Below are 27,651 nucleotides of genomic sequence, written 5' to 3'. Positions count from 1 at the left end.
ACCGAAATAAATGGATAGATTTTTAAATGTGGAATGCTTTATCATCTATATTATGAAAAGAGTGAGTAAATTACATGATCAAATTGCGCATTACACCAGAGAAACCTTTAACCATCAAACATAAGGATGACTAAGTACGCATTAGTTACATAAAATTGCCAGTCACCGCACACTGCAGCAACTTACAGAAGGGCTGGGGGCGGGTTAATTATGATATTAGGCCAGGTTGAGTGAATCAGCTATTTATGGTAGACGGATCCTAGCAATGTACTCGAGGACAGTTCTCAAGAGTGAAACAATTCTACTGAGTGAGAGTATACTGAAAGTAAGAGGTACCAAAAGACAGCTGTCTCCATGGAAACACCTACCATTTCCTTGAAAGCGTTCTCGATGGCCCCAATAATTAGGCATTCGTGCGGGATCTTCTTCTCGGTGAAGAAGCGCGTTTGAGGGGTGCTGGGCGAGCCGGGCGCGCTCCCGCCTGCACGCAGGGAGGCCGCCCTGGTAAGAGTCTTGTTGTTGGCCATGGCCGTCTCTGGCTCCTCCCCGAGGCAGGTGGGCGGGGGCAAGGCAGAGTTCTTCAGGATGTCTATGATGTCCTGCAGCTGCTCCACAATGTGGTGCTGGAGCAGCTTGGAGGCCACCACAGCCGCCCCGGCTCCAGCATGGCCGTCGAAGAGGGCCCAGTAATGGAAGGTGATGCCATCTGCCTCCTAGTAGGAAGGAAAGAAAAATAAAGCTGTGTAAGCAATGAACACTCACAGCAAATGAAACACATCAGTCCAGGTAGTACCAGCAAATACCAGACATCTGCTTACAGCAAAGGAATGACTGCGTAACATCTTAAATCTCAGAGTAGACACATGATGCCAGATGTTAGTACAGGGAAATGTAATATTTGGCCTCAATGACTTAAAAGGAGGTGAGAGTAACTAGCGATTAAGCTAAATTACATAATTACAATGATGAGGCTTGATGGGCGTCTATGGGTCGCGTACAACGACCACGTCGGCTCATTCCTGAAAGCATACATTATGTGCTCTGATTCTCTGAAGAAGAACTGCATTATAATTAGCTTTAAACATTACCATGGGTAGCCTTGAGCTGTTGAAACCCCTGAAGTCTCATCAGATTTGGAGGGTGATTTTCCACCTCAGTTGACATAACTGTACTATATTTGTAAACTTCTTTTTTTAATAATAAAAAAACTTTGCACTAAAAAAAAAAAGATTTTTTTTTTTACTGGTAACCAATAGTCATTTTTTGAAAAAAACAAGTAGAGACTCGGACGTAGAAATTGGTGTGGTGAGGGGGAGGAGGGACTGAATAAAATAATTTAAAAAGAGGTTACAATAATATGGGGAGATTGAAGCAGGAGGGGGCAATTTGCGTTTTATTTTATTGTATATAAATGCATGATTTTTTAAGCAAAGACACATATGGCACATCAAAAATGCAGAATACACAAGGAGGTGATGAAACATATCACTCTAAGCGGAGCGCTCCGCATTTCTTCACTTCGAAGCTTACCCTGGAGAGAGGAGAAGAAAATTACAGGCCTTGTCTGCTCCTAAACAACTTTAAAGCATATCATTATTGTGAATTTGCTAGAGAAGTGTGTTGTACAATCAGCCTACACTGCAAATTCTGGGCTGGGGTGTGATGAATACATGCCTTTTCAAAAGCTCTACAATCACAGTGATGTAAAAACAAGCATTGGCAAAGCTAATAGGTCTGGCTTCGGTTGACAGCCTTTTGGCCTTCTGGAGGCTTGTTTTATCATGGCTTCTGCAAAAATCTTTTTTTGGGAGAAGCTGCCAGGCCCTCATTAATCTAAAAAAAAAATTGGCTAAAAACAAAAATATTTTTTGTTCTAAAGTGCACACATTGCCATAACAGTCCCGGTCACTTATAAGACATTTATGTATGGATGGGCTCCTGTGAAAGGACAGAATACTGTCACTCACAGAGACGTTAGCAAATGGCTCAAGTGGGCTGATCCACTGTCCCATGCTGTCTGCTATAGTGGGTGGAAGAAAAGAGTGAATAACATAACATCAGCTCAATGAATGAAGAGGGTTGGCTGGAAGGCCCTTAAGTAAGTATATTCTACTTATGATTTTAGTAGAATCAAAAGGCCTTGGCTAACGCCAAACCTTAAGAAACCAAGCATTGGAAATGCAATAGGTCTCGCATTAGGAAAGTTTGAGCGATTGGTATTGTAAATGACACTTTTTTAAATTTATGTGTTGGTTTTGAAAATAGCAAAATTAATAGCTTTGTCAGTTACAATGTCAATAGTTTTAACTTTCGCAAATGTGACACCTATAGCATTTGTAATGCAATGTGTGTTGTATTTACGTGACTTAGATGTATTGATATTACAAATAACAATGGCTTTTAATTTTGTAAATAATTAATACTTAAATAAAGGTTATTGTAATTTATAATGGCAATAGCTTAAACGTTTGTAAATAACTTTTGTGAAGATTATGTTCAGTGTATTTTTTTGTGACGAAAATCCAAGAACATTGCATTTGCACCTACACACACACAGAGCCACACACACACACACACATACACACACACACACATATAGATGTGGTGGTGGTGGATATGGGGGATATGGTGGTGGTGGATGTGGTGGTGGATGTGGTGGTGGATGTGGTGGTGGATGCGGTGGTGGATGTGGTAGTGGTAGTGGATGAGGTGTTGGTGGATGCGGTGGTGGTGGTGGATGTGGTGGTGGGGGATGCAGTGGTGGTGGACGTGGTGGTGGATGTGTTGGATGTGGTGGTGGATGTGGTGGTGGATGTGGTGGTGGATGTGGTGGTGGATGTGGTGGTGGTGGGTGTGGTGGTGGATGTGGTGGTGGTGGTGGATGTGGTGTTGGTGGATGCGGAGGTGGTGGTGGATGTGGTGGTGGTAGATGCGGTGGTGGATGTGGTGGTGGTGGATGCAGTGGTGGTGGATGCGGTGGATGTGGATGTGGTGGATGTGGAGGTGATGGTGGATGTGGTGGTGGATGTGGTGGTGATGGTGGATGTGGTGGTGGATGCGGTGAATGTGGTGGTGGTGGATGCGGTGGTGGTGGTGGATGCAGCTGTGGTGGTGGATGGAGTGGTGGTGGTGGTGGATGGGGTGGTGGATGTAGTGGTGGTGGGTGTGGTGTATGTGGTGGTGGTGGGTGTGGTTAAAGTGTTTGTGGATGTGGTGGTGGATGTGGTGGTGTATGTGGTGGTGGTAGATGTGGTGGTGGATGTGGTGGTAGTGGTGGATGTGGATGCGGTGGTGGTGGAAGTGGTGGTGGACGTGTGAGATGTGGTGGTGGATGTGGTGGTGGTGGATGTGGTGAAAGTGGTGGTGGATGTGGTGGTGAATGTGGCGGTGGATGTCATGGTGGATGTGGAGGTGATGGTGGAGGTGATGGTGGATGTGGTGGTGGATGTGGCGGTGATGGTGGATGTTGTGGTGGATGAGGTGGATGTGGTGGTGGTGGATGCGGTGGTGGTGGTGGATGGGGTGGTGGATGTAGTGGTGGTGGGTGTGGTTAAAGTGTTGGTGGATGTGGTGGTGTATGTGGTGGTGTATGTGGTGGTGGTGGATGTGGTGGTGTATGTGGTGGTGGTGGATGTGGTGGTGTATGTGGTGGTGGTGGATGCGGTGGTGGATGTGGTGTTGGTGGATGCAGTGGTGGTGGTGGATGTGGTGGTGGTGGATGCGGTGGTGGATGTGGTGGTGGTGGATGCGGTGGTGGTGGAAGTGGTGGTGGACGTGTTAGATGTGGTGGTGGATGTGGTGGTGGTGGATGTGGTGAAAGTGGTGGTGGATGTGGTGGTGGATGTGGATGTGGTGGATGTGGTGGTGGATGTGGCGGTGTATGTCATGGTGGATGTGGAGGTGATGGTGGATGTGGTGGTGCATGTGGTGGTGGATGTGGTGGTGATGGTGGATGCGGTGGATGTGGTGGTGGTGGATGCGGTGGTGGTGGTGGATGCAGTGGTGGTGGTGGATGGGGTGGTGGTGGATGGGGTGGTGGATGTAGTGGTGGTCGGTGTGGTGGATGTGGTGGTGGTGGGTGTGGTGAAAGTGGTGGTGGATGTGGTGGTGGATGTGGTGGTGTATGTGGTGGTGGTGGTGGATGCAGTGGTGGATGTGATGGGGGATGTGATGGGGGATGTGATGGTGGATGTGATGGTGGATGTGATGGTGGATGTGGTGGTGGATGTGGTGGTGGATGTGGTGGTGGATGTGGTGGTGGATGTGGTGGTGGATGTGGTGGTGGATGTGGTGGTGGATGTGGTGGTGGTGCATGTGGTGGTGGTGCATGTGGTGGTGCATGCGGAGGTGAATTTGGAGGTGATGGTGGATGGATGCACACATGGATGGATGCAAATGTGAATGGGTGGGTGAATGGATGCATGGATACGTTTATAGTTGATAGGTGTATACTTGGATGAATATATGGTTGGATGGGCCTGCCTGCATGCGAGGGTGGATGGGTAGGAGTGACAGCACATGGAGATGGATGAAAGTGTGTATGGGTGGATTTATAGAAACGGGATAATTTCAGATACAATTTATAATAAGAGGCGCTTTGCAGGCAGAGAAGGTAGCATTTTCAATTGCCTCAGAAGACATGGTTGATAAGTAGGTCCATTGCACTAGTGTTAAGATAATTTTGAGGCTTAATATTTTTTAATAGATCGGTTGGGAAATTCATCCATCTATAATACCATGGAATGGTGTAATCATTCTAAAATCTACAGTTCTTTTTTTAAGCTAACAAATGAGCCACTCATTAAAATGCACTTCCTGTACATTTTACATGTCTCCGCAATTCGAAATAGGAAGAAAGCTGGGTGGCAGAAAAAAATGACGTTTTCTAGCCCAGAGTCTGTCTGTAAAGGTGTTAATTGTATAGCAAAAACGCCCGACTACAGTTGCGAATTGCATTAGAAACCTGGTATGAGGAAGCCATCGGAGCAGTTCTCAAACGACCCTCCCAGAAAAAAATATATATACTTTCGAATTAATTGGTAAACACCAAGCGTACACATGGCGTAAACAAAGTTATCAAGGTAAAGCTTTGTAAATAAAGGGTGCAGTCTGTAACACTTACCTCGAAAGAAACAAGACGGAGGGCATTGCTGTGGGGAGGGGGAGGAGAAATGCGACACGTCCGCAGCAGGGGGCGGAGCAGGGAGAGCGGCCTTTGAAGTGCACTTTACGTGGCCGGCCGGCCGTGAAAGTGAAAGCACGGCCGGCCGGCTGTGAAAGCCTTTGATGAGAGTGTGAGAACATTACAAAGAAGAAAACGTATTCCTAAATGATAATCTAGTAACCTAGGAAAGGAGGCTGGTAGATCAGCATCCCACGCAGCCCAAACTGAAGAACACACACTTGAAACAATCTCTTTCTGTGGCAGAGGGGGCTTCATGGGCATCTTCTAGATTCAGATCGATACATACCTGAAACAGGCATTTTTCTAATTGTTCGAAGAAGTCATCAACTTTGGGCATGGGATACAAGTCACATGGGGATATTAGATTTACTATTGCGAAATCAATGTCCCTCAGATAAGTCAACTGAGACTAAGCTTTCCGTCTGAACGCGAGGGTTAAGCCGTCAGGATCGGGTAGTTGGTTGGATTGAAGACAGTTCACTTTTTCAAGTTCTGAATTGCAAACAAGCAAAACAAGTCAAATAAGGAGACACGGCCGGCCGAGCGGCCGTGAAACTGAAAGCACGGCCGGCCGGCCGGCCGTGAAAGCCTTTGCTCCGGCAGGGGGTGGAGCGGCACCAAGCTGGGCAACAGATGGCTGGCGATTTGATGCTGTGGACGCGCATTTTAGGTCAATGCGCTTGCGCATTGACCTAAAAGCGCACGGGCACAGCACCAAATCGCCAGTTGGGTAAAGTCTGTTTAAAGCCCTATAGTCTCGCTCTGCTCAATGCACATGCGCATTGAGAGGCGAGACCTAAAAAAGGACAACATTTTCATAAGGAATTCTCGATATTGCATTTTGATCATTTTCATTAATGCACGCACAGGTACACTCTTCTCCCCTAAAGCTCTGCAAACTCCTCCAACCTGCATTATTCAATGATCCTTCAACAACTCCGCCCAGGCCAACAAAATCCTCGTCAGTTCCTGAATATACCCACACTCTACTGCGCCTGTAGAGACAGTCAAGAAAACCCATGATCTACTATCACTGCCACGTCGTTTATCCTCAGTGATCAGATAAGTAACATAGCTTCAGCCCGTGGGAGAACTTAGTCTACTACCATCAAGTCAGCACCTGAGTGAGCATACGGGCTACCACCGCCATGATATTGCCACAGGAGAAACACAATCAACAATCCATATCACAGCTCCCAAGGAAATCAGCAGTCCAAGGCTCCCATCTCCTGGAGCCATATAATGATGCCATTTTTTGTGCTGCGCCAGTGCAGAAGGGGGCTGTGCACTTCTTTTTGGTGTCTCAAGCCCATATATTAACCTAACATATCTCTGAGTTAATGCATGTTTATCAGACAGCAGAGCTTGGAAACACAAAGAAGTAGTTACTGCCATGTGTTTCTGAGTCCGCACTATCACAAGAGTGGGGTCACCTATGCTTTATGTAACAGCAATCAGACAGTGCCACCCTATTGGTGCACCAGGAGCACTGCATTACCAATGAATCAGTACACACTTGAAACAGCTCTATAGGTCGAAGAAACCTAGTTCTGATTAGCAAATCCATAGCACAAAGGTATTTTGTGTACTCCTCCTTTCCACCCTATCTCTGATGTCTCACAGACCATAATGCAAGGGTGAGGAATCTCGAACATCTCCTTCAAACATTCCATAGTCCTTTCACCTCCCAAAAGGCTGGATTTCCTCAGAGACTATAGTGCTTCGTTCTCATGCTGTTATTTACTGCATGATGAAGTGGGATAATCCAACCTGCATCTTCACTTGTGTGTCCAACTCGTCTAATGGCAACACAAGACTGGCTAGACATGCTGCATTAAAAGTCAACAGAACAGGGGAAAGAACGGGTAATATGAGGATACAGCTCACAAACATTTTTGGAAGAAAAACAAAGGATGGATTCTGCACTTAAAAGACAATACTTTTGTGTTTCCTTTGGCTTTTAGTGTTGATTACTGTTTTAACACAAAACAGAGCATGTGCCGGCTGCTCAAGCAGGCCTCTACAGCCTTAGTCATGCATTGCCCCTAAAGCAAGAATAATAAACACCTAGCGTTTCCTATGGTCCATCCCTGAGTTTCATAGCCATCCCCCAAATAAATCCTGATAAAAAAATACTCAGAACTTCTTGCCTCCTTCTAACTCAGTGCTTAATTGGAGCCGGTGGTTTCCAGTGCTGGGGACCGGCACTTTATTGTCAACATTACCGTTTATGACAGTCTGCCACATGGTGGCGCTGTTTGTCTAATTGCAAAATGAGCACAACCACAGTGATTATTAATCCAACATTCTTTAACAATGACTAATACCTGCAGTCCAAGCCATGCTTCTAGCTTTGGAGGCCTCGAATAGTGTGAAATGTCACACTTGTTAGTGTGTGATAGTAGTGGTGTTGGTACTGGCAGGGGCAATGCCTGATGCAAGCTGCAGGGGCCTCCTGACAAGGGCCCTGGCATTTATTTTAATTCTTTTTACAAATGAATCACTGCTCTCACGGCCATAATTACTGTGCCCCCCCACACTTCTCAAAGAAATGGAAATATTCGCAACCCTATGCCAACTACTTCACCTCCATCATGGCTTCTGCACCCTTCCAAAATACATTAAGAAAATCATCTTTCGGCCCCCTTTGTTTTGAAACTAAGAAAATAACTTCTCCCGCTTCTGAGCAGGCATCATTACCATTTTCCCTCGGCTCGAAGATATCTTGGGGGCTTGGCAGAGGTAGGAGAGTTGCGCTGCTGGAAGCAGCAGTGCCTGCTATTTATTTTTGAAAACCTCATGTAGGTGCAATGCAACTTTAGCTCCAAAGCGGCATCACTGTGGTGCACAATAATGTTTTTTATCTGCGACTGTTTTCAGTGGTGTAGCCGTGGTGGCATGGGCCATAATGCAAACAAGAAAAATACCTTTCCAGTTTTTAAGAAGGGCAACAGAAATAGTACTCACTGCTACGGACCTATTTTGCTTATCGACTCAGTGGTCAAAGTGGTGGGTCGGGTCCTTTTAGAAAGATTAACCACATGGGCAGATGAGAATAGGATCATGTCGGACACCCAATATGGCTTCCGGCCGGGGTGCTCGGCTGTCGCTTAGAGTCTCAATTTATATATGGTATTGAGCAAATACACTGTTGCGCATTCCGGAACCATCCACCTTTTTCTTCATGGATCTGTCATCTGCTTTTCACTGTGTTATTAGGACCACGCTGTGGCAGTCCATGGGGGCAATGGGGGTGGTAGATAGTATTGTCAATTTTCTTGAGGATGTACACTCATCAACCAAAGCCAATGTCAGGTTCTCACAAGATCTGCAGGTTTCAAGGGACATAGAGATCAAGAAAGGAGTCCACCAAGGCTGCATTCTGGCGCAGTTTTTATTCAACTTTTATATTAATGAATTAGAAAGTGTGCTGTTGGCAACTGGAGCTGATTTCACCTATGTAGGACGGCAGGGCATTCCTGTTTTGCTTTACGAGGATGACACCATCCTAATATCTAGAACTGAACTGGGCTTACAAACCCACTTAACTGCCTTCTTGGGATTCATGACAGAACGTGACGTGACTATTAATAACACTGTTGGAACTGGCCCTTCTTGCAGGGTCATCCCCAAACTTTTTGCTTCTTCCTCCCTTATTTTTCCTGACCCGTGGCTGTTGGCAATAGGACTCTGTGCACTTTACCACTGCTGATCAGTGCTAAAGTGCATATGCTCTCTGTGTAAATTGTTATTCTGATTGGATATACATGTTTGGCATATTTGTATCACCATGAAGTCCCTAGTAAAGTGCACTGGGTGTGCCATGGCTGGTGATGGCAAATGCTACTAGTGGGCCTGCAGCACTGATTGTGCCACCCACAGGAGTAGCTCTAAAATGGTGTCTCAGGCCTGCCACTGCAGTGCCTATGGGCAGTTTAGAACTGCCATGTCCTCCTGGTCAGTGTCCCCACTGACCAGGCCTAACCCTTCCCTTTTCGTGCACATCAGTCACCCCTATGGAAGGCCCAAGGTACCCCCCTGGGCAGGGTGCAGTGTATGTGAAAGGTAGAGCATGTACTAGTGCAGGTGACATGCTCTGGTAGTGAATTACAGCCATTTTCGTTTTTCACTATTGTAAGGCTATCTTGCTCCATAGGTTAACATGGGGGATGCTGGCTACAGTGGTTAACAGCATTTCTTCCCATAGGAACAAGATAGGACATAAGTATCTAGTATCCCTGAACTCAGAATTTAATAACACATCTTTTAGGAAAGGTGGTTTTTAAATCCTGTGTTTGAGAACAGCACTTTTAGAAAGTTGCTGTTCTCTTGTCTGACCCTTCTGTGTGCCTGGGCCTGTTTGTGTATTGAACTGTCTGGTTTGTGAGTGACAGGGGCTGGGGAATTCCCCCAGAGGCTGGATGAGTCAGCACTAGGCTGAATGAATGCAATTGCAACCTGAGTGGTGGGAGGAGTTAGCACCTGGGCTGAATAGGGCTGTGCCTGCCTGCCACAATGCTGGCTCCACCTCCTGCTGGGCGGCTGAGGACCCTGCCCCTCACTCTGAAAGGAAAGATGCAGCCAGCAAAACAAAGTACTCAGGATCCACCCAGAACTGGTTCAGACCGGGCTCAGGGCCCACATGCACAGAGAGAACAAAGACTTTAGGGGTATAAGTACAGGACCCCTGACAACAGAAAATTAGATCATCCTGGAATCAAGAAAGAACCTCTGCCAAGGAGAAAGCTGACTCTGAAGAAGGAAGACTGTCCTGCTGTTGCTCTGCTGGACTGACCTGCTGTTGCTTTGCTGCCAAGGAGAGGGGAAGGACTTTGCTGTGAGCTGTGTCCCCTGTCTTGAAGGAATCTCCAAGGGCCTGAGAAGAGCTGGCTCCCTGTGTTTGAAGTCCCAGGAACAAAAGGACTTCACCCCCAGTTTCCCTGAACTCTGCTGAGAGAGTTCTGTCCTTCCTAGAGTGCTTGATCCAGTTGTGGGGCCTCTGGAAGTTGTACCTGAGCTGGGAAGCTTGAAACTAAGCTTGAGAGACTTTTGAAGCTGAAAAGTGTTGCATCGCTCGCTTGCGGAGCGCATCCCGACAGTGCGAGAAGTTTCCCGCCGCTACAAAGGTTGAGATCGGCGCAGCGCCTGATGCCGCTGCCGGAGCCGTCGCATCCTTCGTTTGCGGGACGCACCAGACCGGTGCGGGAGAATCGAACATCGCTGCGAGTGTCGTCGCAGAGCCTGTCGTCGCTGGGTGAGATCACTGCACCGCTTGCTTGCGGACCGCATCACGTCGCTGCGAGCATCGTCGCAGAACCATCGCATCGAGGAGCTGCGAGAGAGAGGATCACCGCTGGACCGCGCATCGTCGCCCCGGAGATCGTCGCAGCCCCTACGAGATCATCGCATCGTGCCTTTGCGAGAACAGACTTCCTACGGAACCTACGCACCGGAATCCACGCAAGTGGCCTTCCTCCCCATACAGACCGGATTCGTCGCAACACGCCCGCTGCTGCAGCGGGGCTGTCGCATCGCCTCCCCAGGGTCTCAGGAGTAACGCATCGCTTGTTTTCCACCGCACCAGCTTCCTGCTTGTGGAACTTTGTTGCATCTAAAAGGTACTGTGAGTAAACGTGACGCAACTGTGAACTTTTCACGCATCCTTGGATTATTTTAACGCAACTTAAAAACTTTGATTACAACCTGAAGAACTCTTTTGAAACCATATTCTTGAACTGTGTATGTTAGATTTTTGTCGTTTTGGTCTTGTGTAGTTTAGAATAAATATCTTTATTTTCCTAAACTGTTGTGGAATCAGTTTGTGGTGTTTTCACTGTGTTGCTGTGAGTGTTGGTACAAATACTTTACGCATTGCCTCTGGTTAGCCTAGACTGCTCAGGCCAAGCTACCTAGAGGGTGAGCAGGGGTTATCTAAGAGGGTTATCTCCTTGCCCTGACTAGAAGCAAGGGTCCCTATTTGGACAGTGGTACCTACCTCTGCCACCTAGAGACCCCCAGTTCTAACAAACACGAAGTCCTATGTCATGAAGGTAGGGAAACACACGAAGAGGAGCTTTCAGTTTAGATCCGGCAACAATAAAATTCCCTGCGTGGGTATTTTTTCTTATCTCTGGGTCCTATTTGATGATCAACTAAAATGGGACCCCTTAATTCAGAGGAAAAAAGGGGACCTGGCCCGGGTCAATGCAGCAATTTTTAGGTCGAGCTGGAGTAAGCATCCGTAGGATGCTCCAGTCCAGCTCGACAACTATAGTGATCGACTTCGGGGGGATTAGGAGGACAAGAGGGTGCCACGCGCTTTAACTTGTGGATTTGACCTCGTGCACGAGCACGTCGGCTCCGTCCACATTCACAAGAATTCCCGCGCCGTGCACATCCCCACACATACATGCGCATACACACACACAGACACTCGCTCGCACACACTCTCTCCCTCCCCCCCCCCAGTCATCACACACGCACGCATACACACAGACTCCAAGACACATACACACACGCACGCACGCTCACACACATACAGAGCCCCCCGCCGCCCCACGCACACACACGCCCCCCGCCCTCGCAGCTCAGTAAAGGCCCCCACTCACCGGTACTCGTCTCCAGGCGGCGGCGGTCTCTTCCTTCTGTGCGTGCGAGACTCTCTCACCGGGAGCCCGCCCGGGCTTCCGGTGTGTCTTGACGTCCCGCCCCCGGCCTGCCTGACTTCCGCCCGGGATTGTACACCTTGTTTTTCTCGCCGTCTGTCTCGCTGTGTCTCATCTTCCGGTCCTGCGAGAGGTTTTATGTTCCACCAGTCCGCCCACCCCTTGCTTTTTAATGCTGGAAATAAATCAATTTCATCTGCTGGTAGTTTGATTTCGGCTTTTTTTCCCACCTCTCTTTGTGGGCCTCTCTCCCCGGCACCATATGGCAGCTGAGCGAAGGCTCGTTTTGGATTCTTTCTGCCAGACCCGCTCTTAGTCTTTGTGCGCCTGTTTCAGCTACTCTGCTAGGCCTGTCAGTAACTGCTACTCTACTCTGCCTGTATCTGCGCACTCTCCTCTGCCTGTATGTGTCTGCGCACTCTCCTCTGCCTGCCTGTATCTGCCCAATCTCCCCTGTACCTGCACGTTTTGCTCTGCCTGTCTGTGCGTGCTCCTCTGCCTGCTTGTCTCTGCGCTCTCCCCTATGCCTGCTTGTCTCTGCGCTCTCCTCTATGCCTGTATCTGCGCATTTTGCTTTACCTGCCTGTACCTTCCCACTCGGTTCTTGCTGCCTGTATCTGCTCACTCTGCTCTGCCCACTTGTACGTGTGCTGCTCTGCCTTGCTGTGCCTGCGCCCTCTGACTGTACATGTGTAGCCGGCTCTATCTGCCTGTGTCCTCACACTCCTTCTCCACTCCTGGGGCCCCACACTCGCTTACTGAGAGAACTTCGAGGGTACTGACAGAAGTATCGGGGGAGTGAGGGTCTAGGTATAGTAGCTGCCCAGAGAGTGGGCGCACCTCGCGGTGATGAGTGATTGATAGGTTTGCGCTGGAGTGCCTGTAACAGGAGCCGGTGTTTCCCAGATGTTGCTTCCAGTCCTTGTGCACTCGGGGGAGGCACGCAGTGAAGCTGGTAACCCATCTCTTGTAGCAGTTTTTTAGTGAATAACGCCCCGTGCAAAGGGATCCTGGGCCTCTCCCAGGGGGCATTGAGAGCTAACCCCACCCCTTTCACTTTTAGTGGGTAAACTCTGTATTCTAGGAGGCTGCCTCTGTACCCCTGGGCCTCCTAGAATAAGAGACACCCTTTTTTAACAGGCATTTGCAATGCAATAGGTCTCGCATTTGCGAGAGATTAAGCTATTGGCATTGTAAATGACAATGCCTTTTATTTATGTTTTAAAAACTAACATGTAAATAAAAGGCATTGCCATTTACAATGCCAATAGCTCAAACTCTCACAACTGCGAGACCTATTGCATTGCAAATGCTTGTTAACTCTGTCTCTAAAGTGGGGAAGAAACCGACAGGAGCTATGCTACAAGTTTACCAAGCCAAAAGCTTAGCCATTGCAACCTATGGTAGTGAGATCTGGGACACTCGGCAATAGTACCTCTCCAGGTAGTGGAAAATGGGTTCCTAAAAAGATTATTAAGTGTCACGCAAGGAACCTCAAACATGGCAGTACATGAGGAACTAGGGGTCCCCTACCTAAATGACACTCTTGCTCTGCGCCCCCTGATCTTTTGGTTAAAGTGTTGGCTAAATGGTGATCTAATTTCCACCAAATTGATTCTAAAGGAATGCCTGGCCCTAGACAATATGGCTCATTTCCCCTGGCTTAGCTACATCAAAAGAGGGTTTGAACGGATTGGGCGGGGCGTTTTATTCTTTAAGCCAGATGTTATTGAAAAAAAGGATGTGGAATTTACCAAGACAGCCTTTTTGAACCAAAGGCGATTAGATCGGGAGGCAGAAGAGGTACGGAAATCAAGTGTATGGGCATACCTTCTTTTAAAATCAACGCCTTTGCCAGAACCATACCTTATGGGCTCTATGACAACTCACGAGAAGTTCCTACTAACAAGGTTTCGGATTAATCTTTTCCACCTCCTGTTGGCACGACCCAAGGGGGCCTCAAGAGGCCAAGTGTTAGCTTCCTGTGGCTGCGATGGAAAGTCTCCACAGGATTTGCTGCACTTCATGTTCTTTTGTAGACTGTATGTCGTCCCCTATTTTAAAGAAATTGAATTTTAATCAAGTAAGACCAGCACTTATGTATTTACTACTGTTGAAGGATGACTGTAGCATTTTTATTGTAGGGTTTTTAAAAGCGTGGCTGAAATCCAGGCACTTTATGGACATGTATAGGCTATTCACTTAGACATGTTTACAGATGATTTATTGTATGGATATGGAGCTTGCTTCTTTTTTAATATTATGTCAATAACCAATTGTTTTTTATGTATGCCCTGCGCAACTTTTATGGTTTTGTAAATATAAACCGAATAAAGTTTATTGACTGACTGACTGACTGATTAGCCACTCAAACACACACCGGCCAGTGATATAATCCTCTAGACCAGGGCTTGAAGGTACCTAGTTGATGAATGCTACAAGTCCACATTAATGACAATTAACTATACCAATATAATTATCAAAAAACACACAACAAAATCAAGTGCCTATATTGTTAATAGAAGATAGTGATCATTTCAACACCGCAGATTCTGGAAGCAATTGTTAAAATGAAACTCACTCGGTACCCAGCACACGCAGCTTGCGGTATCTGGCAAAAGAGTTTGTGTGAATGTTCCAGGTGGACTGAGCCGCTTTGTATATTCAGTTGATGTGGTGATGGAATGATGCAATAAAACATTCTAGTGTTTACAGTCACCTCATGAGTGTAGTGCCAAATGGAATCTAGAATGTTTGTGACAGCCGGAGGCCATGTTGGATCTATGGGGCGTTGTTGAACTTGATACTCTTTGCAGGGTCACTCCCAAACCTTTTGCATACACCCCTCCTAATTTTGCTGAATTCATTTTTGCGGCCTTACCATTGTTAACCAGTGCTAAGTTGCTTGTGCTCCCTCCCTAAAACATGTTCAAATTGGCTTACACCTCATTGGCATAATTTTACTTATATGTCCCTAGTAAAGTGGTATGCCATAAATTGAAAGCTCGTAAATTAAAGCCTACTAGTGCGCCTGCAGCACTCATTGTGCCAAGTACTAGTAGCACCTTAAAACATATCTCAGGCCTGCCACTGCAACATCCTAGCAGGTATAAACTGCCAGTTCAACATGGTAAAATAACCCCCATGCCAAGCGTTAAACTATCATTTTATTACATATGTCACCTCTAATATAGGCCCCAGGAAGCTCATAGGGCAGGGTGTATTGGAATTAAAAGGTTGAACATGTACTTTTAAGTTTTACATGTCCTGGTAGTGAAAAGCTACTAAACTCGTTTTTCACTACTTTGAGGCCAACCTCTCCCTTAGGATCACATTGGGTTGCCTTATTACATTTAATGAGTGCTAACGTTTAATTAGGAGCAGGTAGGAAATTCATGTTTGATGTCTAAGAAATAGTAATCTAAAATCCTCATTTTTTTTTTTTTTTTTTTTTTTTTTTTTAGACTAGAGGATTTATTAGTCATTAAACAGATGTTGATGTTTTTGCTTTGTTTTGCAAGGCTCTTCTGCCATTTGATGAAGCTGGTCCTACTTCTCATTGCACCATTTGGCAATTCGGTTATTGATTGGAGTTTTCATGAAGCGGCTCGATTTCATGTAAGTGTCAATCTTTTCTAAGGCCTCAAACTGCTGCATGAAGGTCTTCAGGTTGGGGAAGGAATCAAGACAAGTGGGCTCCAACATCCGATGCTGATCGAGAACATCGTACATAAGAAAATCAGCAATGGTGATCTTTTCTCCCGCAAACCACTTTCGTTCTCCAAGGAACTGTGAAAACTGCTTTAGTTTATCAGGGAGTGTCTCCAGATATGGGCCTTTTAGACTCTCAAAGTTTGGATTATATGAAATAGTGACCAGTCCCATGCGGAAGTCCATTACTTGGCTCACTATAACATCCACTCGGGTTATTTCGGTCCCACTTTCACCACACAGGTTGTGTTTGCGTCCGATGTACTGGAGGATGGCGTTGCTCTGGGTGAGTTTGGTATCCCCATCAATCAGGTATGGAAGATTCGGGAAGTCCAGTCCCAGCGTTTCCTTTTCCTTCAGCCACTGGCTTTTGTCGTAATCTGGAGCTGGTCCAGTGATATAATGCTTGTCTTCATACGCAGTCCCGGTGTACTCCAAGAGCAGTCTGATGGAGTGCGCCTAAAATCACGCCTCGAGGCTCCTAGCAGGACACCTGCCACCCCCCAGGCGCTAGAACCGAGATACTCAGTTAACCCATCGGCGCAATCTAAAATCCTCTTTAATGGTAAAGTCGGAATTTAAGTCATAATTTTAAAAATGCCTTTTTGTTGTTGTTGAAATGTGGCATTTTTACGCCCTGGCTATTTTGTGTCTGCAGCCGGTTACCGGGTCACCTGAGTGGGTGTAGTCAACAGTTGGACTTTGTTTATTCCTCTGAGGCAGCCACACAATAGAGGGATTAGGTGTGCCTGAATGGTCCATCACTGGGGGAGGGAGGACCCACTTGTAATTAAGTAGGCTGTGCCCTGCCTTCACACAAACAACTTCACACCACCACATTGTTCCTGTAGTCAGGCTGGAGCTACGGCAGGGGAGGCAGGAAACTCTAATCAAAAGAAAGTTTCGAGAAATTTCCCCTACATCAAAGAAGGCACTAGGTAAAAAAGTAGGACCCTCAGACGCACTCTTCCATGAGACATTACTGCTCACATCATGGGAATGATGGTGTATTTTTTCTACTAAATGCCACCTGTCTTGTACTATAACAGGATTAAATCAGTGAAAATGTTGGGGTGCATTTAAGACTCTTTTCACTAAGCAATAATTCCTCTCACCGCTCCGGAGCATTTCTCCACTGTGTAATTTCAGATCATGACCTCCCATTCCAAAACCTGCTGTAGGAGCATAGGCCATAGCACTGCATGGACAGCTGAGGTACCCTGACATCTGTAACTTTTTTCTAACCTGATCTGTTGTTATTCTCTCAGCGAAGTCGACACTTAGCCCACTAAGGTTTTCCCATGGTTTTATTGCTCACTACAGAGTGTTAACCCATCCATAGAGGAGTGTGATTACCGCCATGCCTCTGATAGCACCTCACCAGGCTAAGGTGACCCTGAAGGTTGGTGATAACTCATTACATAGTGCAAGGTAGCTATGTAATCGTTACCCCTGAAAAGGTGCTGTACCAACCCTGCCCTGGAAAACCAGTCCCCCACAATCTGGTTTCTTTGTTCCTCTCTGCATGTATATGGAAGATTGTAGGTACAAAAGTGTAGTGAGGTTTTAGTCCTCTGTCACTTGTGTAGTCCATGTGGTAAGCAGACTTCTACTTTAGTGCTTAGATAACATGAAGGTAAATACATTGCTCTTCCTGTCACTGTGGTTCAAAAAGGAACTGTTCGTTTTTTCCACCCAGGCCCAATTCCCAAAAAAAATCACAAGGCAAAATTAACCATAAGCAAAACATTTTTTGGTGGAAATGACATTTGTTTGCACAGCCCAAAAAATAACAGCCTGAAGGGGTATAGTGGATAGATACAACACATATAGATTTCCTAGGTGCTCACACGATAAATACACACTGCAGGCCAAGTCATAGAAACCAAAATCTAGGGCTATGCGTTTTACAATAAGTTTTACCAGAGCATTCAATATCAAGTAGTCCAAAAAGTACAAATACAGTCCAGGACATGTGCAGTAAAGATGCAGCCTTCATTTAAGAGTGAAATCATCTCGACATCCTTCCAGTTCTTGGAATGTAAGAGTATTGCCACATATGATAGACCAGTGATACTCAAAGTGCGACCCTCCTGACCTTTACATGCGGACTCCTGGTCAACAGCAGCACTGGGCTGCTGTTTACTCGGCTAAGCACCAACAATAACAAGCATTCGCAATGCAATAGGCCTCGCATTTATGTGAGTTTGAGCTATTGGCAGTGTAAATGACAATGCCTTTCATTTATGTTTCGTTTTTTAAAACATAAGTAAAAGATATTCAGCTAGATTCATCATTGTCCCGTTTTGCGAGTCCTTAATAGCGATTATTAAGGAATCGCTATTAAGGACTTGCAAAACGGGATTCATGTAGGAATCGCTAAATAAATTGCGATTCCTACACATTCCTTACTTGCGAATAGCAAATTGCTAATCGCAAATAAGGATTCGATTTCAAGGGTGCCAGGGGTGTCCAAAGGACACCCTGTAGCACCCCTGAAATGTAAATTTAGACTTATGTTGCACACACACATGTCTAAAGGACGTGTGTGTGTAACATACAACTGAGGAAAATGCACAAAAGTGCATTTTTCTCAATTTTCGCTATTTACCACGAAGTCAGACTTCGCGGTAAATAGCTGCAAAAAATAGCGAAATCACAATTTTTTAATGGTTCATGAATAGCATTTAAGGAATCTCAAAATTGAGATTCCTTAAATGTGATCGCAATTTGAAAAATCACAATTTTTTGCGATTTTTCAAATTGCGAGTTCATGACCCATTGATGAATTCCAAAGGCCTTTTTTGCGGGCGCAAACGGCCGAATTCAGCGATTCGCACCGTTTGCGCCCGCAAAAATGCTTGATGAATCTAGCTGATTGTCATTTACTATGCCAATAGCATAAATTCTTGCAAATGCAAGACCTATTGCATTCCAAATGCTTGAAGGCATCGCTGAGTTGCCCCCTTCTGTCTGCCATGGCCTCTGACAAGCTCCCTGTTTGCTACAAGTTAAATAAACAAGACGGTGGTCACAACTGTGCACAAGAGACCCTCCTGCCCTTCTGCAGTAGGAGAAACTCATTAAAAAAATAGTGCTTACAGACTAAAGAAGACGTACCTTGTAACAACCAAAGTAAAAGGCCAGTCCTCATGTGAGATTGCAAATGAAGACAAGGCGGTACTAAGGTGGAACTAACAAGCCAATTAATGAAACAGAAGTCAGCATTTACAAAGGACAATGACACAAGCCAATGACAAATATGGGCGAAGAGTGGGCAGGGCATCAAGTACATACTCCAATACAGCATGGCTCGCAGAGCAACGCATGTGTTGCCTAGGCTCCATCTAAAAAGGTGGTAAATAAACAGGTAAACATTTATTTAGAGGTCAAATGAAGTTAAAAAATGGAAGTAACTAGGGTGTCCTGCACCACTTAAATTTAGAAATGCCTTCGTTTTTAAAGATATCTTGCAGCAAAAGTGTAAAAGTATGATAAAATCTGTTCACATTTCAAAAAGTGTACCCCCCCCCCGACCCTGACAACAATGCCAATAATGAACTGAGAGGTAAGTCAGTTGTTATGTGCTCTCTTAGGTTTGGCTTTTATATCCTACATGACCAACATTATAGTTTAAAAAATCAAACACAGGAGAAGTTTTTGTACAGCACACATGCTGAAATCACGTATTTCAAGGTCCTTTTATGTGATAATGAAGACAAAGGAGGGAAAGTTAATTAAAACAACTGCCTAGGATCACACAATTTAGTTAACTGGAGAAGCCACAATTAATCCCAAGTTTTTGCTTTCAACTTGTGCAATTCAGACACTAGATGTATATGCTTTGCTTTCTTTACCTCCACCTTACCGCCACCACCTCCCCCAACCAAACGGCACCCTAATGGCATCAGTGCGGCCCTCAATCACATCACAGACCAAACTTTGTAGCCCCTGGGAAAATCTCTGCGAGTACCAATGCAATAGACAAACAGCAGCCGACATGTGTTTCATCAACTTAACTTTTTCAAGGCTGATCCCCTAAAATATATTGAGAATGAGGTAATGCACCCAACATTTGTTCCCAAATATCACAATCTGCAGAAGGACAGTATTTAAAGTGGCCAACATAGGTCCATCCAACGGGACCATGATGGACCTGTCACAGCATAGCACGTATACTCTAAAAGTTAGTGGAGCGCTATTACATTCTAAGTACAAATTATGCCTAATTAAGTGGCCCATGATATGCCTCCTGTACAGAGACTCCCTCGTCTCGCACCAAGTGAAAATGAACCATGTTTTTCTTTGCGTGAGGGAATTTCACCACCATCTACCAGTAAACGGATGGTGCAATACTGCCTAAAACCGCATGACACCAGTGGTAAATAATAGCACCGCCTGTGGACTTTGCACCATAATCACTGACGTCCCCATAATTCAGTGCAAAGGTGACATACCCTGCAGTGAAAACATGTCAAGGTGACCGGCAAATCTTTGACAACAACTCCAGCTGCATACACTATCATGATAAAGACTTGAGATCAAAACACCATGGGAATTATCCACAGAGAGAAGGAGGAGTTACAACTACACAGTGGTCACAGCTCAGTGCAACAACTTAGACTCCAGCTTTCAGAGAGCAGGTGATCTGACCAAGCACTGAAAGTGATAACAGTGCTCAAGATCATTTGCCTAATATTTGCCTGTGAAAAAGTCATTAACCCTTCTGTCCAATGTATATGGTGAGGAAACCTAAAGGCAGTTATTGCTGGAGGTACGAGCAGAAGGAGGGAAACTGTTTACAAAAAAAGGGCACCGCGGATGCCCCGTTACTGACACTGGAAGTTGTCCTTCCTGTTCAGTCACACCGCAAGCGGCCAGTAGGCTCACTTCCTGAATTGTTTCTCCACCAGAGTGAGAGTGAAGGACCACATGGTGTGTCTGCCAGACCACAACAAATTGCAATGCGAACAATCTTGAAACAACAGTGAGAGAAACTAGGGTACTTTTTGGATACGATGACCAGAAATGCTTTTGCTTTCACTTTTAGTCATGAACTGAAACAACCCAAAGTAGTAGTGGCGGCTTTCAACAATCTTTGAAGGTGTGCAACAGCAGCCTTGGGATCGCTTTGAGTGTGGCACACAAACATTTAACTTTTATAAACATTCTTTATTGAAATGAGTCTGCCCAATTCGCTCCTTGAGTAAGGAAGATTTCTATGAGTCTTATTCACAAACTGCATTTTTTAGTATGTAAAGTAATACTACAGTTGTACAACTAACTTACTACAAAACATAGTTCACAAACCTGCAGATGAGGAGATCTCTGCACAGGCTAACTTACTACTTTGTAGTAAATGTGGGAGGGCCCAGGAGTATTAGACCAGACAGCCTTTTGTGTGGCCATCCCCGAAACCTTTTGCCATATCACGTCCCGTTTGCTGAAATTCGTTATTGTTGGCTTTAGGACTTTGTGCACTTTACCACACTCACCACCACCAAAGTGCTCACTCTTTTAAACATGGTAAAATTGGCTTGCATTCAATTGCTACATTTAATTTACTTACACGTCTCTAGTAAAGTGGTACTATAAGTAACCTGGGCCTGTAAATTAAATGTTACTAGTGAGCCTGCTGTACTCATTGTGCAACCCACCACAGTAGCACTTTAAATTGGTTTTAAACTACCATTTCAATTTGAGTAAATAGCGCTTTTCCCATGCCAAACCCTTACTTTTTAGTACATATAAGTCATCCCTAAGGTAGGCCCTAAAGGCTCATAGGGCAGGGTGCATTGTATTAAAAAAGTAGGACATGTGAGTTTACGTTTTACATATCATGCTAGGGAAAAGACCCATAATTCGTTTTTCACTTCTGTAAGGCCCATCTCTCACATTAGATAACATTGGGCTACCTTATTACATTTGATAAGTGCTAACTTGGGATTGGGAGACTCAATTTAATTGCAATTCAAGATCCTCCGATTTTAAGTCACAATTCTGAAAACCGCACTCTTAAAACGTTGGCAAATTCCTGTCCTAACCATTTGTGCTTTCTGCCAGTGTCCTGGGTCACATGACTGTGAACATTTCTACCGTTGGGGTATATGTATTCCTCCCAGACAGTGAGACAAAAGTGGACTAGATGTTGGCTAAATGAGTCAATCAGATGGGGGGCAGGGGGGGGGTGTAACATAGGGAATCACCCATTTCAAAGGCTGGCACCAGGTATAAATATTGGACCCCAGAATAACTCTTCATTATACTCCTGCACCTGTGAAAGATTTTAGAAAGACTGTCTGGACCCCGAGAGGACTGCCCTGCTGCTACCAGAGGACTGCCCCGATGCTTGGCGGCCTGCATTGGTGCTTGAAGGAGAACTGGAGCATCTCCTTGAACCTAATAGTACCAGCCAGTTAACCACAGGTTAATTTAGTGACATTTGTGGTTCACCCTGATAAGGATTGTGGTTATTGCCTATGTGGATTTCCTACCCCTCTCAACCAGTAACCCAATTGTTTACAAAAGTTAAAGGAGAAGTGTGATGGTCCATTTTCAAATAGTGTGGATGACACCAAGACTTTAGCTCGAATAACACGTCTTGTACTTACTAAGATATCAAGAGTGGACCCAGCGCTACACTATTGTGATCTGCAAGAACGCATCATTTAGACCGCCACAGGGCTTCACCTGCACACTACGTTAACATACCAATACTGGAACATTACCGGGCCTACAGACTGCACTTTATGAACTGCACTGTGGGTCAATGCAGAGTGCAGCTGCCGCTCTTGAAACATACTTTGATACAGAGCGGGTCCTCTCCTTCACATGCGACTTCTCTGTTATTCTTTTTTACTCCGCTTGAGCTCTCAAGTGGCTGCAGATTAGGTGCAGTGCGTTCAGCCAGGCCAGGCTTTTCAGCTGCCATCGCTCTGCATCTCCTGATGGTTAGTTAGCCTGTGCTTTCAGAATTGAAAGCTAGGCTGGAAACCCCAAATTGCAAAGCCATGGGCAGCTTGTTGTTTTACGCAGACGAGATGGAGCCACCTCAGAAATGTACTTTATTTTATATTTAATTCATCAGCGCTGATGACAAAGCCAGCTCGTCATGGGCATTACCTGCACTGTGCTTATGACGAGCTGGCTTTGTCATGTAAAGTGGGATTCATAGAATGTCAGCACCCAGCGGGAAAACCCATAGCACCCAAGGTGTTAAAATTGGCATTACTCCTACATTTACCAGCCGGATGGAGTAGAGTGCAGGGATTTACTATCAAGCTCCCAGCGCTGATGGATAGATATTTAAACGCCTCTAAATGAGTGGGCCCTGCTAAAAGACCTCACTGCCTGGCCCATGAGCGACCCCTACTGGGACGTTTTGAACTGTAACTTCAATGCTCAGCCCTCCTGTGATTATGCTTTGCAGCAGCAGGAGGAGCTGGTCTCTCTGGAGACTTCTTTACCCTCTGTACACCAGCATTCACGTGGCCTTGCCCACTGCTGTGAGAAGCCCAAAATTACCTTCCCCATGGAAACTGGTAGGAGGGAACACTGCTGCCACTCTGAGTTTTACTTAAACTCTGCAAGCTGATTCATTCCTTTTGAACTGCCTCTCAAAAGTATTTAAGCCATTAAGGTAGCGTGCAGTGCTAAGCGCTCACTAATCCTAAAATATTTTTCGCTATTAAAATATATTGAATAAGCCCGTTATAGTGCTTAAGAGGAAAAGGAAACTTTTACACAATTTCCTTTCAAAATATTTTCGAAGTCGGTACTTGCAAAAAGCTGTATAGATTACCATTGTGTAAAACTCCAAATATCTGCATCCTGGAAATCAAATAATGTAATGTTTAGAAAAAAAATACAGGAAACTATGGAAGCCACTGTGCCGTGGGGGCCATGGGCCACCCCTGCTGCTCCCAACGATTGTATTGAGCTGTTATGTTTATACTAGTTGATTCAATGCCCATTAGATTCCCCATGTTAGACTAATGTTATGATTTGTTACCTTTGCCTCAAATTGTAAAGCGCTCTGATATCCTTCGGGATCAAGTTCGCGCTATATAAAACTTTATAAATAAATAAAATAAATACATTTACACCTGTGTGCAATCTGCAGTCACAGGTGTGAACCTGATCAGGGCTACTCAGTCTTCATTCCCTGTAAAATCAATAAAATAAATTTTCTTGTCTGCTGTGCTTTGAGGCAACCCTTGAAGTGGAAGGCACTGTACAAAAAACTGTTTTATTTGTTCAATAAATTATTCTGTGTTTTATTGGTTTCACCTCAAGCAATTCCTGTTTCTCTATTCAGTTTTACAATGTCACTTTTATGCTTACTCAGTGGACTTGTGTCTCAGTACATTGTGTGTTTTTGTTTGAAGGCCTCTGCTTGTGCTCCACTTTGGTTTTGGTCCCTGAACTGTCTTTGTTGCATCGCTTTGCAAGTGCAAGTTGCGGTCTTCCGGCTGCTTCTTCTGTAGTGCTACGATTGTTCTCCTTTTCTTCTATCGGACTCACAAATGAAGGGTCTGCACATTAAATGTGTCTCTTTTCCTCTTTTATAAAAAACAACAACTTTATTTACCATTTTAATCATACAATAAAAGATTCAGAAGTGCTCACTGTCTCGTACTAATCAACTTGAAAAAGAGAAAAACAAGAAGGGAAAATGCTGCCAGCATACAACTAAGGGTACAATACAAAATGCAATCATAGTAGACAAGTCTGGAAGATGTCAATTCCTGTGGGTCCCATTGCCCCACTCACTTTTCAACATCTGGGTACCATCTTAACAAGAAGCAGTGTGAAGTCTTTACTGAACAAATACTAACCGTCCCAAAACAATGGAAGAGGGCTCGTCAACCCACCCCTGTGGGAACTACCCCCTGCTCTAATTGTGCTGCAGATAGTGAGGCTGTTGAAGCTGCATACTTTTTGAGGGGCCCCAGATATCTTTCGGGCGTGAGGAACGTGGTACTGTGCTAGCGTACAGATCGCTATTTGTGTTGCAGTGCATTAGGCTGTTTAACCAGCTCTTTAATGTGGATGCATTTAATAGCGATCTCTCTTTTTTTGGCCAACCACAATCTTCTCACCCCCTGCTCCTTCAGGCGTAAAAAACATGGAGGCCTGCGATTCTCCACCCAGGCCCCTCTCTTTTGGAACTCACTTCCCCTCGCACTCCGCCTCCTCCCATCCTATGCCCAGTTTAGAAAATCCATGAAAACTTGGCTCTTCTCTTTAGCTTACAACTAGTTCACCCGATCTGTACTGGACAGACCTCCCACTCCAGCGCCAAGAAACCGTAGGTGTACGTCCGCTCTACAAGTCCCATTTATCATATCATATCAATAGCAGGCCAATGTCAATGAATTTCCAGACCCCTTTAGGGAAGTTGGTCACATAACCCAGTAGGGCAACTTCCGGTGTGGGAGTGAACTCCAATTCCACCTTCTCCCCCAGCGTCCTAAACACCGCTTCCCAGTAGGTGTGGACCTTAATGCAATTCCAGATGAGGTGTGTGAAGTCTGCATGCGGAGCCCCGCATTCCAGGCAGCAATGAGGTCTGCTCGGGTCAATTCTGTGATTTCTCGGGAGTGATGTAAAAATGTCGCAGGAACTTAAAGTGAATTAATTTGTGGCGACTATTAAGGGAGACATTTTTAATATGTGAACAGCATTCAGACCATTGTTCATCAAGGATGGGATGCCCCAGGTCCGCCTCTGAGTCTTCACGGATCTTGGTATCATCTACGGATTATATCGCTGCACACGCTTTATATCATTTAGAAATGAGATCCCCCCCCCCCCCCCAAACCCCCCTACGTTTTTAATGATTGTGGAAAGCGGGGTGAACGATTCAGGTTCAAGGGGAAATGTGGGCATAATTGCCCTTCGTGCCGAGCGTATTTGGCTCAGGACAAACCTATCCATAAATGATGCCGTGTGGAACCTCTACTCCTTCCCCACTGAGAATATATGACCTCCAGGAAATAAGTCCCCCATTATACTAATGTTGTAATTAGTGTGTGTGCGTTGTACCAATCTCTCACCATCTCTCACCCATAATTGGGGCCCAATGATTGTTTATAATTGGGAGGGCCGATGAATATAACATGGGGGCGCCGGTGATTCTGCATAGTTTTTTCTAGACCCAACTGGTGGTGGATACTGTTTGTATGTCCCTAGGGTCCCGGGAATGCCTCTAGGTAGGACAACTTTAAGTGCGCCAGGCAGAACTAAATCCGCTTCTGGCCGCAGATAGGGAATTTTGGCGTCTGGATGGTACCAAGCGTGAGCATAGTGACATTGGGCAACCAGATAATAGAGCTTAAAATCCTGAACACCGAAGCCTCCCCTGTCATAGGGCAGAGTCAAGACCTTCCAGCGAACTCTGGGCCTCTTCCCCCCAGATCAATCTGATGAGGTAGGAACGCAATTTTAAAAATAAACTGTACAGTAATGGGATGGGGAGATTGCTTAAGAGATACACAAATTTCGGGAGCACAATAATTTTTACAAGGGCAACTCGAACCGCTAGCGAGAGAGGAAGACGTAGCCATTTCTCAAATTGCGACTCAAGCTAGTGAACCGCTTTGCCATAGTTCAATCTGATCATCTGGGCCTTGTCTGTGTGAACATGTATGCCTAAAACCTTGGTCGAGCCCTTGCACCATTGAAGCAGGAATTCCCAGTCTCAGTGCTTAGTTTTGGAGGTTAAAGGGAATATTACAGATTTGTGCCAATTGATTCCCAGCCCGGAGAAGCGCCCACATCTAATGATTTCTCTTATCACGGGATCTAGATTTACCTGCCAATGGAGGACATACAGAACAATATTGTCTGCATATAAGGACACCAAAAGGTGGCCGGTGTTGAACTGGAGCCCTCTCTGTAGATGTTTCTCCTGGAAGTGCTGGACAAGCAGGTCCATTGAAAGTATGAATAGGAGCGGGTAGAGGGGGCATTTCTGTCTGGTACCTCATGAAAGAGAAAATGAGCAGGAGAGCATGTTGTTGTGGTGCAGTCTTGCAGTAGGATCGCAGTAAAGGAGCTCTGTGACAGTGATGAATCCCATAGGCATACCCATCCGGCACAGATAGAAAGAAGGGCCATTCCAAAGAATTAAACGCTATTTCTGTGTCTAGTAGGACCGCGGCTGCGGGAACGTGCGGGCTTATGCTATGCAGAACTGCGAACAAGGTTCTAAGGTTTAGGGAGGTGGATCGATGAGTCACAAACCCCGATTGAGCTGGGGAGATAATTTTATCCATCAGTAGGGCAAGCCGAAGGGCAATCATCTTAGCGAGGATTTTATAATCTAAATTTAGCAGGGATAGCAGTCTAAACGATCTGCATAATAAAGGGTCTTTACCTGGTTTGGGCAGCAGAATGACTGCTTCTCTGAGGGTGGGGGTAATTCTCTCAGCTCAAGTGCTTCATTGTACACCTCAAGTAACCGTGGAGCTAGTAAATCCTTAGAGGATTTATAAAAATCCCCGGTAAAACCATCCAGGCCCGGTGCTGTAGAACCATTCAGTGCCTCGATTGCTCTTGCAATCTCATCACCTGAGAAGGGTTTGGCCAGGAAGTCTTGCATGTATTTTTCCAAATATACCAATGCAAAATTTGAGCCGCGGAATCGCGTGTGACTTTGGAGGTGTATAGTGTGTCGTAGTGTGCCAGAAACTTGACTTGCTATCATTAGTTGCGACAAGGTGCATCCTGGCCGATCGCCCTCTCCATAGCAGCAGGCAGTTACATATTTGCTTAAAAAGAGGGCTTCACGGTCTGCCGCATCTCTAAATTCAGTGAGGAACGTTAATCGTTGCCTCAATTCTTCCGGGCTAGGGTGGAGCAATAATTCCCTGTCTAATGCCTCAAATTGGTGCTCGGTGCGGGCCAGTGTCGTCCTCAGGTCCTTTAGCATCCCAGCATGTTTAGCAATGCAGACCCCCGGATGCAGGCCTTAAATGCCTCCCAGAGAAGGGCCCAGGTATCAACTGAACCAGTATTTAAGTCAAAGTAGTTGTCTATTGCCTCTTCAATCTCGGAATAAAACAGGTCATTATTGAGGGCCCAGCC

At 45.6% G+C, this 27,651-nt stretch overlaps 1 protein-coding gene and 1 pseudogene across 3 annotated transcripts in view; both read right to left on the bottom strand.

The window, feature by feature from the left end:
• Positions 1–27,651, bottom strand: part of PPM1H (protein phosphatase, Mg2+/Mn2+ dependent 1H) — a 654,208-nt gene that overhangs the window by 279,168 nt on the left and 347,389 nt on the right. For both annotated transcript variants that reach the window (XM_086919094.1, XM_086919095.1), the window contains one exon: positions 369–713. In XM_086919094.1, the coding sequence (XP_086775220.1) occupies positions 369–713 (345 nt within the window). The remainder of the gene's footprint in view (positions 1–368; positions 714–27,651) is intronic.
• Positions 15,305–27,496, bottom strand: LOC147751204 (glutathione S-transferase Mu 4 pseudogene; annotated as a pseudogene). The gene is made up of 2 exons (XR_015307507.1): positions 26,942–27,496; positions 15,305–16,020 (listed from the first exon to the last, which is right to left on the bottom strand). The product of XR_015307507.1 is annotated as a glutathione S-transferase Mu 4 pseudogene (transcript).

Source organism: Lissotriton vulgaris, chromosome 1_1, assembly GCF_964263255.1.
Source record: "Lissotriton vulgaris chromosome 1_1, aLisVul1.2, whole genome shotgun sequence".
In the NCBI taxonomy this organism is placed as follows: Eukaryota; Metazoa; Chordata; class Amphibia; order Caudata; family Salamandridae; genus Lissotriton; species Lissotriton vulgaris.
Note: the sequence above shows the minus strand (reverse complement) of the source record. Positions and strands in the feature narration are given on the sequence as shown.